General features: G+C 41.8%; 1 protein-coding gene and 1 long non-coding RNA gene across 3 annotated transcripts in view; one reads left to right on the top strand and one right to left on the bottom strand.

Moving 5' to 3' along the window:
• Positions 1-14,547, top strand: part of cacna1sa (calcium channel, voltage-dependent, L type, alpha 1S subunit, a) — a 44,847-nt gene extending 30,300 nt beyond the window's left edge. For both annotated transcript variants that reach the window (XM_036559049.1, XM_036559050.1), the window contains 16 exons: positions 147-230; positions 3,174-3,221; positions 3,858-3,884; positions 4,138-4,263; positions 5,464-5,529; positions 6,952-7,043; positions 7,119-7,278; positions 7,511-7,638; positions 7,735-7,831; positions 9,008-9,110; positions 9,536-9,637; positions 10,212-10,342; positions 10,419-10,544; positions 10,821-11,023; positions 11,443-11,575; positions 14,318-14,547. In XM_036559049.1, coding sequence (XP_036414942.1) covers positions 147-230; positions 3,174-3,221; positions 3,858-3,884; positions 4,138-4,263; positions 5,464-5,529; positions 6,952-7,043; positions 7,119-7,278; positions 7,511-7,638; positions 7,735-7,831; positions 9,008-9,110; positions 9,536-9,637; positions 10,212-10,342; positions 10,419-10,544; positions 10,821-11,023; positions 11,443-11,575; positions 14,318-14,521 — 1,830 coding nt within the window. In that variant the 3' untranslated portion in view covers positions 14,522-14,547. The remainder of the gene's footprint in view (positions 1-146; positions 231-3,173; positions 3,222-3,857; positions 3,885-4,137; positions 4,264-5,463; positions 5,530-6,951; positions 7,044-7,118; positions 7,279-7,510; positions 7,639-7,734; positions 7,832-9,007; positions 9,111-9,535; positions 9,638-10,211; positions 10,343-10,418; positions 10,545-10,820; positions 11,024-11,442; positions 11,576-14,317) is intronic.
• Positions 10,026-14,322, bottom strand: LOC118799300. Its single transcript, XR_005006107.1, has 3 exons — positions 12,461-14,322; positions 10,818-11,560; positions 10,026-10,537 (listed from the first exon to the last, which is right to left on the bottom strand). It is a non-coding gene; the product is annotated as an uncharacterized LOC118799300 (long non-coding RNA).
• Positions 14,548-14,911: the final 364 nt, after the last annotated feature.

Raw genomic sequence — 14,911 nt, 5'->3', positions numbered from 1 at the left:
GCCCTTGATGTGCACTGATGTCACTGATTCTCTGTCTCTCTCTCTCTCTCTCTCTCTTCTCTCTCCTCTCTCTCTCCTCTCTTCTCTCTCTCCTCTCTCTCTCTCCTCTCTCTCCTCTCTCTCTCTCCCTCCTCTCTCTCTCTCAGGGCTATTTTGGGGACCCCTGGAACGTGTTTGATTTCGTCATCGTTGTGGGCAGCATTGTTGATGTTATTCTTAGTGAGATTGATGTAAGTTTCCTCCCTGAGCCTCTCAGAACTGACCTTCTGTATTAAAGCGATAGTTCAGATTTACCGTTTAGTCCATCCACTGATCCCCTGATCAGCCAAGACACAAAACCACGAGGACAAGATTGAAAAAAACAGAATCAGAATCAGAATCAGAATTAGAATTAGAACCACACTGAACAGACCAGACAATCACACAGACTGTTAGAAGTATTAAACTAAGAGACAAATAATATAATAGAGTGCAATAAATAGAATGAAGAATAAAGAGCTGATGTGAAAGGAGCTAAAGAGATATGTGAATATCTGTACATACGCAGGTCTGAGTAGACATATAATATAATATAATATAATATAATATAACATAATAAACCACGATTATATGAACATGTGTTGAAAAAAAGAACATTTGTACAGTTGTGCAAATAATCCCAATGCTACAGAGGAGTTTTACTGTAGTACAGTAAGGGAGATTTGAGATTTCTCTTTAAAATTAAATTGCAGTTAAAAAAACCTGAGAGAAGTCTGTGATGATTTAGACATGCAGTTAGCATCATGCTAATCGGTGGGGTATAAGCTTCCATTACCTGTTAGCTACATTAGCCACGTAGGTCCAGTACTAAAACTAAAGAAGCAAACATTTAGACACCAAACACGTCTTCACTAATTTTCTACGTTTAAGGTTGGGTGGGAAAAAGATCAGATTTTTGTCTGAACTGTCGCTTTAACTGTAGGTTTTAAAGGTAAATGTAGCTGCTGTAGGTTTTTATTGTGCTGACTGTCTGGACTGTATTTATCCCACAATTCACCAGAGGCGCTCTCGCCAAACTCCCCCGCCAGCACTCCTCTTCAACTCTAGCACACCTGAGACGGTCAGTACCTGTACCTGTCTCCCCTGGCTCCGCCCCCAAGCTCCACCCACCACTGTTCTGTGGCGCACAGCTGTCAATCATTTCCACCTCCGCCCTCTGCTTCCTTCCACACAGCTCCAGTTTTGGGGGAGCCTACCCTCTTTCTGTTCATCCAGTTATAAAAACATCAGTGCAGAACACTAGAGGGCGCCAGAGAGAGTCTTCAGTGAATTTTTTTATCTGAACAGATAAAAAATATTATTTAAATATGTTTGCAGGAACTTCCTTTAATGTTGGGTAAGTGCTGAGTGCTGACTGGCTGGAGCTGCTCAGCTCATTGGCTGATTACAAAGGTCATCAATATAAACAGGCACTTTCGGAAAGTCCTAAAACTGTAAAACTGAGTTGAAAGGTGTCAAAATAATATGACAACAATCTTGAAACGCTGTGCTGGATTAAATGTTTGTACAAAAAAATTTACAATGCATATTTATTTTGGACCCTCTCAGAAGCGCCCTCTAGTGTTCCATCATGAGTTTACTGAGTGGCAGTTCTTCCTAACTACAAATTCTCTGGCTCCACCTATGCTCTGGCCACGCCCCCTCACTTGCACCTGTCTCCCGTCACACCTGTCGCCATCACCTGGCTTTCGTTTCTGTTACAACAGCAGCGCAGTGACTGATTCAGACTGATTTGAGGAGATTCTTTATGCAGAGTGATTGAAAGATTCAGGCTGGTTTCTGTAATGGAGAAGAAAGCTTCACCATCTCTGGTGTGTCCTTCATTCCTTCTCCTTCAGAAACTCTCTTCTCTCCTGCTTCCCTTCTGTTTATCATCCCCGCACACTTTACTGGAAAACTCTGCCTCGTACAGGTCTGCACTCACTGGGTCCCTCATCTTTACAGCAAGCAAGCGAGCGATCGAATCTAGTACTGCATCGCATCGTGACGACGTCTACACTGGAAACAGCAAGTCAAAATGTAAACAAACCACAGACCTATCAGAAAATAGATTGAGACCTAGCTACGCTATACTCTTTAAAAAGATGGTTCTTCAGAGGGTTCTTTAATAACATAGAACCATGAACCATGAATTCTCTTTGAATTCTCTTTCAATGCACTCGCAAAAGTCAGATTCATCTGCTTATGGGGGTCTGAAGCACAACCCACAGTACAAAATGTTCTTCCACATGTTGTGTGCAGTGACACATTTCCACCAGAGGGGGCTCCAAATCCTCAAATTTTGTGCTGCTTTAACTGCTGTAGGTGAAGGTAACTTTGGTGACGAGCGCATGCCTAAAATAATCAACAAAACAACTAATGGTTACCAAACTAACTAACCTGAAAATAAAAGAAACAAAAATACCCCAAACTACCTTAACTCCCTGATCAACATATATGATTGGACGCTTGCAGCAACTGATATTTTTAGACTTTTGGTGGCAAAAATTAACAATTTTTTATTTTATGGATGCACTGACAATTGATTCACATAAAAGAGATACCGTTGAATAATTTGGTATATGTTCTGTATTATTAAATTATTTTGGGGGGAAAATAATGAACACAAAAATGCATGACATGTCAGTGACCTGCCCCCATGTGGCCACTCCCAGACCAGCACATAATTCAACAGAAACACACAAAGAGAGAGAGACACAAAAAAAACACACAAAGCAGCAGCAGAAGACGACAGTCGTCAGGAATATTACAGCCGGGTTCGTAACGTGGGAGAGTTTTGGTTTTGTCGTCGTGTCTCGCTCGTCTCGCTTGCTGTTAGGACACAATGTTAGAATGTTCAGGAAAAGAACTGACAAGTAAAATGAGCTAGAATGAACGAGAGGAGAACGTTCTAGTATCTTCCAGCAATCAAACACGCCTTCGGAACAAACACTCAATCGTTTGTGTTTGTCCTATTGGAGTCCTCTAGTCTTAATTATACACCAGCAAGGTGGAGCTACAAGGGAGGGGTTTCTGATAAAGTGGACGGGGATCTGTCTCTCACATTCATTCCTCGCCAGCAACTCTCACACAAACTTACACACGTATCTACACACACCTAACTCGTCCTCTCTCTCTCTTTCTCCCTCCTGCAGGCTGCTCTTGCTGCTCAGGGTGGACTCTACTGTCTGACTGGCTGTGCGGTAACTGTCTCACACTTGTCAATGTTTTCAGTCTTACACCAAACTGCAAAGTTGATATTAATTTCCATTTGAAATGTTGGACTGAAATTTGTCAGGAGGACCATGCCTGGAACCCCTCCCCTCTTCCAATCTAATGCCCAATAAATTCCCATCTATACCTATACAAAGTTTTTGCACCCCTCCCTCCCTGTTCCTCAGTCTTATATCAGTCCTGCCACTGTGCAAAAAAGAGTGAGATCAGGCCTTCTAGCTCCAAGCAAGCTTGGCTAAAGCGTTTGGGAAATGGAGACTGAAACTGGGGAGCGGCGATGCTCTGATGAACAGCAGGGGGCGCTCTCACAGTATTCACTACTTACAGTTTGTCACATTTTAGTTTCATTTGACCTCTTTTACATCAGTAACAGCAGCTTAACGGCCCCAGAACTATATCCTGAATTCTCAGAGTCCCCCCCACCCCCCCTCAATCAGTCTCCCCTTATACTGCCACTATCTGTTGAAAGCACGGTCCAAACTCACAAATCAATTTATGCTCAATAGTGATCTCAATGACATTTGCTTAAACAACATCTGCTTGGTTTATCTGAAAATAATTGCACTTTCATGACTGAAAACTGTTTATCTATTTCCTCTTTTCAGGATGTGAACCCAATGCAGACTATAGCCGTGAGTACTGACCCTTTCCGTGTTTGGTAAAATAATAGACTGTAATTTTGCATGTATTTTTCCTGAAAGCTTACAATGACACAAATTGCTGATTTTCTCAGCAAATTCTTTTGTCATTTTTTGTAAAACATGTTTCTGTATCTGCATATCTGTGATTTTAATAATCTTCAATAATCATATTTGTGCTTTGCAATAATCATCTAATCATTAAACTGAATTAATGAGAGATTCGCTGACTGGTGTTTGTTTACAGGACTCCGAAAATATGAGTGTATCCATAACACTCTTCCGTTTGTTCCGTGTGATGCGTCTGGTGAAGCTGCTGAATCGCTTTGAGGGAATTCGGAACCTGCTGTGGACCTTCATCAAATCTTTCCAGGTACCTCTATCAAATCTTTCGTGGTACCTCCATCAAATCTGTTTAGTTATCTTCATCAAATCCTTCCAGGCATCTTTATCAAATATATCCAGTTACCTTCTTCAAGTGCTTCCAGGTACTTTCATCAAATCTGTTCAGTTATCTTCATCAAACCCTTCCAGGCATCTTCGTCAGATCCTTCTAGGTATCTTCATCAGATCTGTCTAAATATTTACATCAAATATTTCCCTTGAACTTCACCTAATCCTTTCAGGTGAATGCCATCAAATCCACTCAGGTACCTCCGCAAAACCCTTTCATGTACCTCCATTGAATCTTTCCAGGTACCTCCATCAAAACCTTCCAAGTACTTTAAGTCCTTCCAGGTACATTCCTCAAATCCTTTCAGGTACCTTTATCAAATCTTTGGAGGGATGATCATTAAATACTTCCAAGTACCTTCATCTAAACCTTCCCTGTACCTTCATCATATCCTTCCATCAAGTTCTTCCAGGTACCTTCATCAAGTCCTTCCAGGTACCTTCATCAAGTCCTTCCAGGTACCTTCATCAAATCCTTCCAGGTACCTTCATCAAGGTCTTCCAGGTACCTTCATCAAGTTCTTCCAGGTACCTATATTAAATCCTTCCAGGTACCTTCATCAAATCCTTCCAGGTACCTTCACCAAATCCTTCCAGGTACCTTCACCAAATCCTTCCAGGTACCTTCATCAAGTCCTTCCAGGTACCTTCACCAAATCCTTCCAGGTACCTTCATCAAGTCCTTCCAGGTACCTTCACCAAATCCTTCCAGGTACCTTCATCAAGTCCTTCCAGGTACCTTCACCAAATCCTTCCAGGTACCTTCATCAAGTCCTTCCAGGTACCTATATCAAATCCTTCCAGGTGTCTTCATCAAATTCATCCAGGTACCTTAATCAAGTCCTTCTAATAGATACTGGTGTGACATACAGCACCAGTTACCACATAAGCAAGTCTATTAGTGATCACTTAACAAGTCCACATGGTTTAAGGCAGGTGTATAATGATTTATTCCATAAACTGATTTCCTGTAAAGCTGCCTTGAGACAACACTAGTTGTAAAAAGCGCTACACAAATAAATGTTGTATGATGATTTACGCATGATTCCTAATTTTTTACTTGCTCTTGTGTTTTGATGATATTCTAACATATTATATTGATTTTGTTTCTTGTGTGCAGGCTCTGCCATACGTGGCTCTGCTTATAGTCATGCTCTTCTTCATCTACGCTGTCATAGGCATGCAGGTGAGAAACACACACATTCACATTTGCTTATTATGGCACAAACAGGGATTGTGTACAGTGTAATAGGTCAGCAGCACACAGAGGTTAGCTGGCTGGCTGGATAAACAAATATTAACCTTCAAATGTGGCCCAAGATCCCTCTGGATTTCTTTAATATCTTCTCTGAAAGGTTCTTTGTTCAGTCAGGAAAAGAAATGTATAACATTGCTGTCCGATTTGTAATGCTTTCCAACTCCAGTCATAAGACTGTGTAACAGGGCTTTATCCTTAGTGAGAACATCAGTGAATGTGAAACACTTCACTCAGCTATTGACCTGTTCATCTTGCCAACCTATCAGCCCTCCAACCCCAGTGCTACCATGCTAATATCTATTTACTGTTGAAAAGTAAAAAGATGCTGGTAAATTTTTCACCACAATTTTATATATATAAAATATATTTTATATATTGTTGTTTTTTGGGGTTTTTTTCTTCAAGGTGTTAATATACCAGAACCTCCCAGTTATCTCAAAGTCCCTAAAAATAAACCCATTATGACGGCCGATGCTCAAATTCAGTGAAGCTGATTGTTTATCTGATTCACCCACAATCAGCTTCTGTCTTTAGTGCTCTTAACTAACTAGAGCTGCAGCACTGCTCTGCCTCAGGGTGGCGCTGTAGCAGACTGGCTCACCCAGTTGGTCCTTCATAGCCTAGAAACTGCAACTCTGCCCGGATTCCTCTGAAAAACTTTACAATGAGCTGCAGCAGATCTGTAAATCTGAAAACTCGCCCAGTTTCCCAAGAGTTTGGAGTGAAGAGTGACTGTTCCTCATTTCTCACACTGAAGACAGAAGAGGAGACGAGGAAGATCTCAGTTACTGTGAGGAAGAGCGCAGAACCGCACTAGAACAGAGACTCTACAGAAGAGGAGACGAGGAAGATCTCAGTTACTGTGAGGAAGAGCGCAGAACCGCACTAGAACAGAGACTCTACTGAAGAGGAGACGAGGAAGATCTCAGTTACTGTGAGGAAGAGCGCAGAACCGCACTAGAACAGAGACTCTACAGAAGAACAGCTGATAAAACAAACATTTACTGACATTGAAGAATCAGCATAGCATCTGCTATGGTTAGCATCTGAACAACACTGGAGTTGCCAGTCAGCATGGGACCCAAACACCAAAGAAGAATTTTGTACTTGATATATTTATTATTTCTAGCATTCATGTAACATTTCAGGGTTTACTTCAAGTGCCTTTTTTGCTGTTGCAGTTTTGCCAGTTACAGCAAAATGTTATTCTAAAATAAAACGCAATAGAAACATAGGCGTTCTCCGGCCCATGGATTTTTTAAAATTGCCCTTTTAGTGTTTAAGTTTGACACTCTGCTCTAAACGTTCGGTGGATAAATTATCATCTGTGTTCTGTTCGACCCCCTGCAGGTGTTCGGGAAGATCGCACTGATTGATGGAACAGTGATAAATCGCAACAACAACTTCCAGACGTTTCCACAGGCCGTTCTGGTGCTGTTCAGGTAAATGCTATGTGATGTATCACCTGGAGCTCAGGTATATCAGATGAGGTGGGGTGCTGACTCAGTTGTGTGCAGGTGTGCTACAGGTGAGGGCTGGCAGGAGGTGATGTTGGGGTGCCTGTACGGTCAGCGCTGCGACCCTAAATCAGATTACCTGCCGGGGGAGGAGTACACCTGCGGCGCTGGATTCGCCGTTCTCTACTTCATGAGCTTCTACATGCTCTGCGCCTTCCTGGTGAATAACTCACACATAGACATGAGCACAAAAGTGTGTGCATTAACACATATATATTTAAATATATGTGATTTATAGATGCATTTATTTATTCATGTATTTTTTCTGTTTGTATACAGTCCGTTTAATATCCAGTGTTGCTTTACAGAGTAAAATGTGTACAAATAATAAAAATACAAATCATGCAACCTACACACTACTACACACTGACTGCTCACCTGCACCTGTTTAGATCATTAACCTGTTTGTGGCCGTCATCATGGACAACTTTGACTATCTGACCCGTGATTGGTCCATCCTCGGGCCGCATCATCTGGACGAGTTTAAGAAGATCTGGGCGGAGTACGACCCTGAAGCCACGTGAGTAACTGACTGATCAGTCAGTCATTACAGCAGTTTGAAGCCTCTGCTGCAGAGGATGATTAACTAGGCTGTAATATCTCTGCTGTCCTCCAGGGGGCGCATTAAACACTTGGATGTGGTGACTCTGCTGCGGAGGATCCAGCCCCCACTTGGCTTTGGCAAATTCTGCCCCCACCGCGTCGCCTGCAAGGTAACTAACACACGTCCCCTTGACTCAGACTCACAAAGACAAAACCCCATAGTGAACCGCAAAAACTTTTGCTTTATTATTATTATTATTATTATTAAGCATAAGACTATTATTATTCAGTATCTACTATGAATTATTCATTAACTACTATGAATTATTCATTCATATCATGTAGTAGTGGATGATACGGGCAAAAATTTACTGATGGTTTCATTACATATCACAGTAATTCACACAATTTACTTCTATAATTTTATAAAGATAAAACCATTTTGGATGGTTAAGTAACCTTTATTGTAGATTAACAGTGCTGTGTTATTCTGGACGTCCCTTCACTTTTAATAAGAATCATATTTATCAGCTGAAGTGATAAATATGATAAAATATTTTTACTGGGTGAAACAGTAAAAACAGAACTGATCAATATTCAGTCAGATGTCAGTGTGTCTCTCTAACCCTGTCGAGATGAAGGTGAGTGTGTGTAAAGCCCACAGCGGCTCCTCTAAACGCTGCTGAATGTAGTTTTCCGTCTGAAAGTCGTTTGTCTCGTTTGTGCGTCTCTCACACTCGAGCTTTAATCTCCGAGCGTCAGACGCTGCTGGAGTTCAGTAAATATTACAGACGTTCACTCTGTCAGTTTTAGCTGAGGAGCTGCGGAGCCTCTCGGCTTGTAGGCCGAGACCGCGGCGTCGCCTGAAGCAGCCGGCTGGCTCTAACAATTTATCCTCCCCATCGAGCGGTCCTACTGAGCATGTGCAGATCATTAGTACAGCATATTAACTCAGTGTTTTAAACGTTTTAAACCAAAATATCCTACCTATAAATATACGTTCAACTCATTACAGTCTGATGTGAATGCTTTGACCTTAAACTGGACTACCTGACCTCAGACTGCAGCCACTACATGAGAGTTGAGGGACTCAGCATGTTCTGCACTGTTTGTACGTCATGTTGTCTGCATTTATTTGCATACCAGCATAATGATAATGACAAAACTAACACCTTAAAAAGCATTTCAGCTGGTTTACCAGATAAACCAGTACATCGGCCACTACTGCTCCTGCAAATTGCTTAGTAACTACTATGAAACTAATGTTTAGGTTCTGTTGTTATTAGGAACTGAACCCACATATGGACTCTTATCTGACAGGTGTGTTTGTGTGTTTGTGTCTGCAGAGGCTGATCTCCATGAACATGCCGCTAAACAGTGACGGCACCGTGACCTTCAACGCCACACTGTTCGCTCTGGTCCGAACTGCACTCAGGATCAAAACAGAGGGTAAGCATACACGTTTTGCACGTTTTGCAATATTGTGAAATATTTAAACGGCGTATGCCACAGAAAACTCAATTTTTAAATGAAAGAGTCTGATGTAGTATGTAAACAGTTTCATAGAGTGTAGTTTATTCCCCAGTTCATATAGTCCATATATGTAAACTAAACTGCAGCCTGTTTTGAATTCATTATGAATGTGATGTCACAACTATAATGCAGCACAGTAGGGCAGCAATCAGAGCTCATTTGCATATATCAGTCCTAAAGGCAAAATGGTTGTATAGAAAGAAATTAACTACACAAACATGGAACTAAAGAGGAAAAAACACAATGAAATATAAGATAAATTCAGGATTTGGGCATACATGATTTATATACACTACTAAGTCTCTCATGTGACCCCACTCTGCGTCTGTCCGAACGGTCAGGTAATTTCCAGCAAGCCAATGAGGAGCTGCGGGCCATTATAAAGAAGATTTGGAAGAGAACCAGCATGAAGCTGCTGGACCAGGTCATCCCACCTATCGGAGGTGAGCAGAGGAATAAGAGCTCAGCGGTTGAATGTTTTCACACTTGCAGTTGAAAACAGTCACAGAGCTGTCAGACCATTAAAACAGTTACTCACAATTAATCACAAAAAGCAGCGTCATAGCCAGTGTGTGAAAGACCCCCTGGTACTCAGGGGTCCCATGTTGTTCGATGGTGGTTAGCTTTTGCTTGGTGGTTAGCTTTCTCTCTATAAGTTTCTCTGACTTGAACACAGAGGGACCATAGGGGGAACACAGTTTAGTTAAAGCTGCGTGGGCGGGGCAAAACACATCAGTCTTGTGATTGGTTAAGATAATGTTTACATTCGCCCTACCCGAGATTAGGATTGACATCAAAAGAGAAGAATGTTGGTAAAATATATTGGCCATTTATTGGACATTGGAAAGTTATTTACAGGACATACTTTCTACATGAATACTGTAACCCACAAGAGCAACATTGACCTACTGAGAGAGAAAACATGGAGCTTTATTAATTTAGTTTGTTAATGCTTTAACTTTGACACCACTTAGGGATACATAAGGATTCTGTATCTCACATATCCTCGTGTTTCAGATGACGAGGTGACCGTGGGGAAGTTCTATGCCACATTCCTGATCCAGGAGCACTTCAGGAAGTTTATGAAGCGGCAGGAGGAGTATTACGGCTACCGGCCGGCCAAAAACAAAACCACCAACGAGATTCAGGTAGAAAAACACAGAGTCTTCTTCTTCACAGCACTGATAGCAGGCAGACCTCTTTAATCTCTCTCTCCTCCTGCAGGCTGGGCTAAGGAGTATCGAGGATGAGGCGGCTCCGGAACTGCAGAGGGCGATATCGGGTGACCTGCTGAATGAGGAGGAGATGGACCGGGCCATGGACGAGGCCGCAGAGGATGCCATCTACAGGGTACATTAAAAAAAACAGCTCACAAGCACATCGATATACATATTTACATATGGCTGCCCATTCAGCCTACAGCAGTTTAGCTCCGCCCATTCAGCCTACAGCAGTTTAGCTCCACCCATTCAGCCTTTTTGGTACATGAAACCACACGTTATAAACAAATTCCATGAAAAAAATCAAGTGGGATAACTGTAATTATTCATAATTAATAATTGTGACTTATCAGTAGTATGATCATTGCTGAATATTACACTGTTTATGTGTCTCCATGGTTACCAGCGTGCGGGCGGTCTGTTTGGGAACCATGTCGACCCCTTCAGTCTCCAGCGGGGAACCCCTCTGCCCACTCAGGTGACCTCCCAGCGCCCCCTGCATGTAGCCGACAGCAGGACGGAGGAGACTGAGGCTTCACCATCTTACCTCAGCTACGCAAACAACTACAACACAAACAACAACACAAACAACAACAGCCTCACACGCAGGTCAGAACCAGCGGCAAAGTGCTTCAAACTCTTTATTTTCTGGCTGTCAGTCTCTGATTATCTGATTTTATTCTGATTTAGTGCATCATGAAACTTCAAATTTCAGCACAGTTCAGTTTGATTCAACTGAAAATGTTTGTATGTCTCAATTATTTCTAAAAATACGCTGCATACACAAATATAATGACCAACTAATATTCCAACAGTAGTGGAATAAAGACCATAAAAACAATACATTAAGCTTTCTTTACATGTGAAAATAGTCTGAGCATCTTATGGTGGAGCGCATACTTTTACTGAATGTTATGATTTATTAGAATTGATTCTAAAATTCCAAAACCGATGCTGATTAATGTTCACCTTCAGATCTAGTAGTGGGGAATGCTGTGGGCTGTAATGATAAAGTGATTGTTTTTCAGGTTTTTATTCGAGGGTGTGGGCTCTGTCCAGTGCAACTCTGCTTCTCCATCCACAAGTGAACTTCATTACCCAGTGTGCAGCAGGGGGGCAGTGCAGGGTCCAGTGAGTGCTGCTGATCTGTTGATTCAGGAGGTGAGAGCGGAGCTCAGCCAACAAAAACACTTCAACAGCACATACAGCAGACAACATGGTGTAAAAGGCCTGGACTGAACAGGAGACGGACCGACTGATATCTACTGCAGGCTTAGTCCGGTGATCTCGTAACTAGAATAAACGTCTGGAGACGACCTGATGCTTTTGGGCCCTAACAAGCGTTCACCCCACCCCGAAATTCCTGATCCGGCTCTTTTAACATCCGGATTACAATCTATAGCACGAGCAAAACAAGCTAGCAGCAACACGCTACTGCTAACAGAACAGTTTTTCTCTTGTAAGATTTTTCAACGTGTTCTACTCACATTTACACACTCAACTGGGTTATTTTGGGGGTCTTTTTTAGCAGTGCTAACCTACGTTATGTTCATGTGCTAATGACAGGTTTGTTGTGTATCAGACAATGTTAACAAGTGCACCAGTGCCCTCTACTGTCAGCTCCACCTTCACGCCTTTATTGGATTCGTTTAAAAATTGTGTTCCTACCCTACTAAACCCACATTCCCCCACATTTAGTTTGCATCCAAACCCGCGTACCACCATACTAAACAGTGTCAAAATAGTACCGTTAGTAACACATTCATTAATTTAGTAAGCACAGCACAGCAGCACGTGGTTTTGGATGCAACCTTAGCCTAAAACTTCTCACGGTTGTCCCCAGACGTTCTCAGTAAAAGCCGGAAAATGTCTCGGAGGAAGAGGAGAATGAAACTGGCTCCGTTTACTTAAACCACATGCTTTTCTTTTCTTTCAGGGTTCAAATACTGTTCAAATGGAATATTACAATATTATATTAAACAGACTTCAGTATTAGAAAACACAAACAATAAGCCTGAACAAAATACAGACGGGAACAAAGCTCACTTCTTTATTTCAAAGCAGACTTCTGCTCATATCAGATCAGCTCTAAAGCTTCAGATGTCACCCAATCAGCAGCAGGGATGGTTAAAGTTTGGAGCTCATGTCCTCCAGGCTGTAGAGAGCGGAGTGAAACCACAGAGAGGTGTTTTACTGCAGCACATTTACACTCTAAATTAACACAAACACATAAAACATAAGTACAAATGTAAATAAAAACTGAAATCTACGTTGGACTGTATTTAAACACAAACAGTACAAAGATATTTAATGATTTATTTATTCATCTTAAACCTCATTCATTGTTTTATCTAAATTCGTTGCTTTTTTCTAGACATGCACTCAGTCTGCAATTGATTTCTGCAGCACGTTCCAAAAAAGTTGGGACAGGAGCAATTTAAGACGAGCAAAGTATTGAAAAAACTCAATCAGGTGATGTAATCCTGCTCGGTTATAAGTCCTTTATGAGCGAGGGTGGATTGAGACTCTCTCTTTTCCAAAAAACCGAAGAAAATATTTTCCAAAAACTCCAATTTGAGAACAGCGTTCCTCAACAAGTGATTGAGGATTTAATGTATTTCACCCTCTACAATACAAAATATATTCAAGAGATTCAGGAAATCTGGACAAATTTCTGTGCGTGAAGAACAAGGCTGAAAACTACGAATGACCTTCGACCCTTTGGACATCACTGCGTTAAAAAAACGACATGCTTCTGTGATGGAGATCATCACACAGGCTCAGTGGAAACATGTATTGTGGTCTGACGAGTCCAACTGTCAGAGTGTTTATGGAAATAATGGATGTTGTGTTCTCCGGGTCAAAGAAGAGAAGAACCATCCAGATTGTTACCAGTGTAAAGTTCTAAATCCAGCGTCTGTCAAGGTACTAGTGGGAGGTACTAGTGGGTAACCTGTCGTGGTACTGGGGGCGGGGTAATAGTGGGTAATCTGCACATCTGTGAAAACTCCATTAGCACTTAACACAGTTTGGAGCAACATGCTGCCTTTTAGACGCCGTCTTTTTCAGGGACGTCCATTATTATTTCAACATGACACACCAAGAAACGTTCTGCACCTGTTACAGCTGCACGGCTGCGTAAACAGAGAGCGCGGGTTCTAGACTGACCTGCCTGCAGTCCAGAACTGCCTCACACTGAAAACGTGTATCTTATTAAGTTCAAAATACGACAACAAAGGCCCTGTTTACACAGCTGAAGACTTGTTTAATAGAAGAATGGCTTTCAAAGCTGGATCAGTTTGGTCTTCAGTCCCCAGACGACTATTAAGTGCTGTTAAAGGAAAGGTGATGTAGCTCAGTGTAAACATGATCCTGTAACAACTTTTTGGAACCTGTTACAGGCATCATATTTGGAATGAGCATATATTTAGAAAAAACTGTGAAGCTCATAAAGTTAAACACTGAATATTGTTTCTAATGGAATGCAGGTCCAACTGAATTTACTGATTACTGTTTTTAATTGCCATTTTACACACCGTCCCAACGGTTTTGGAACTGGGGCTTGTCTAAAGAAACATAATGAAGGAAACACATACAGCATGCAGCTCGTTAATAAGTTCATTTGGAGGTGCTCTTACTGCACGTTCTTCAACTGACATTGCATGAGACGCTGTGCATGTTCTTCAATGGCTGCTGTAATTTCTGCAAACCACCAGGTGTCACTGTTTTCAAAGCTCCAAAGCTTCTGTCTTTTCTCAGCGCAGTCAGGAAGAAGCCTCAAATAAATATCGATATCGAACGATAGTAAAATATTACACTGTGATGAGATTTTTGGCCATAATTTATATCTGTTTACCTATTGGCTCCAAAGGTGTGACTCCTCCTCACTTCCTGTTTCCTCAGGTGCTGCAGGCGGGGGGCGTGGCTCTGCTGGCTGCGGACTGCAGCTTTGTTGCCGTGACGAAGGCGGAGATGGCTGCAGCGCTGCACCTGAGCCTCAACCAGCTGGAGAGAAAAGCAGTGGCCCTCCTGAACGCACGTGCAAGGGGCGGGGCCAGAACACCGGCCACGCCCACAAACTCAGACGAAATACAGAACCTGGTGTAAACTGTACACCGATATTAATCACTGTTTAATGTGCCAGAGACTAGACATGCTACATCCCATAATGCAGCGGGTGGTGGGTGGTGACAGGAAAGCTTTGATTACACTTTTTCTCAGTTGTTTAAAACATTAAAATAGACGCAGCTTTTTCATAACTTTAAAGACCTTTTTTACACTTCACACAAATGATTGACAGAAAAATACACCTTAATCTTAATACCTAAGTTATATTAATGATAAACATATTTAGGCAAAACAGACACACTCGTCTGTAGCCTAGGTAGCAATTTTTATTTATTTATTTATTTTATTTTTTAGTTTTTTTAATAATTGGCCTAGATACAATTTTATGCAGTTCTGAGACATTTTTAACAGAATGGCAGTGTTGGGGCA

This window comes from Colossoma macropomum, unplaced genomic scaffold, assembly GCF_904425465.1.
Source record: "Colossoma macropomum unplaced genomic scaffold, Colossoma_macropomum, whole genome shotgun sequence".
NCBI classification, from domain to species: domain Eukaryota; kingdom Metazoa; phylum Chordata; class Actinopteri; order Characiformes; family Serrasalmidae; genus Colossoma; species Colossoma macropomum.
This window is presented reverse-complemented; position numbering and strand designations above follow the sequence as displayed.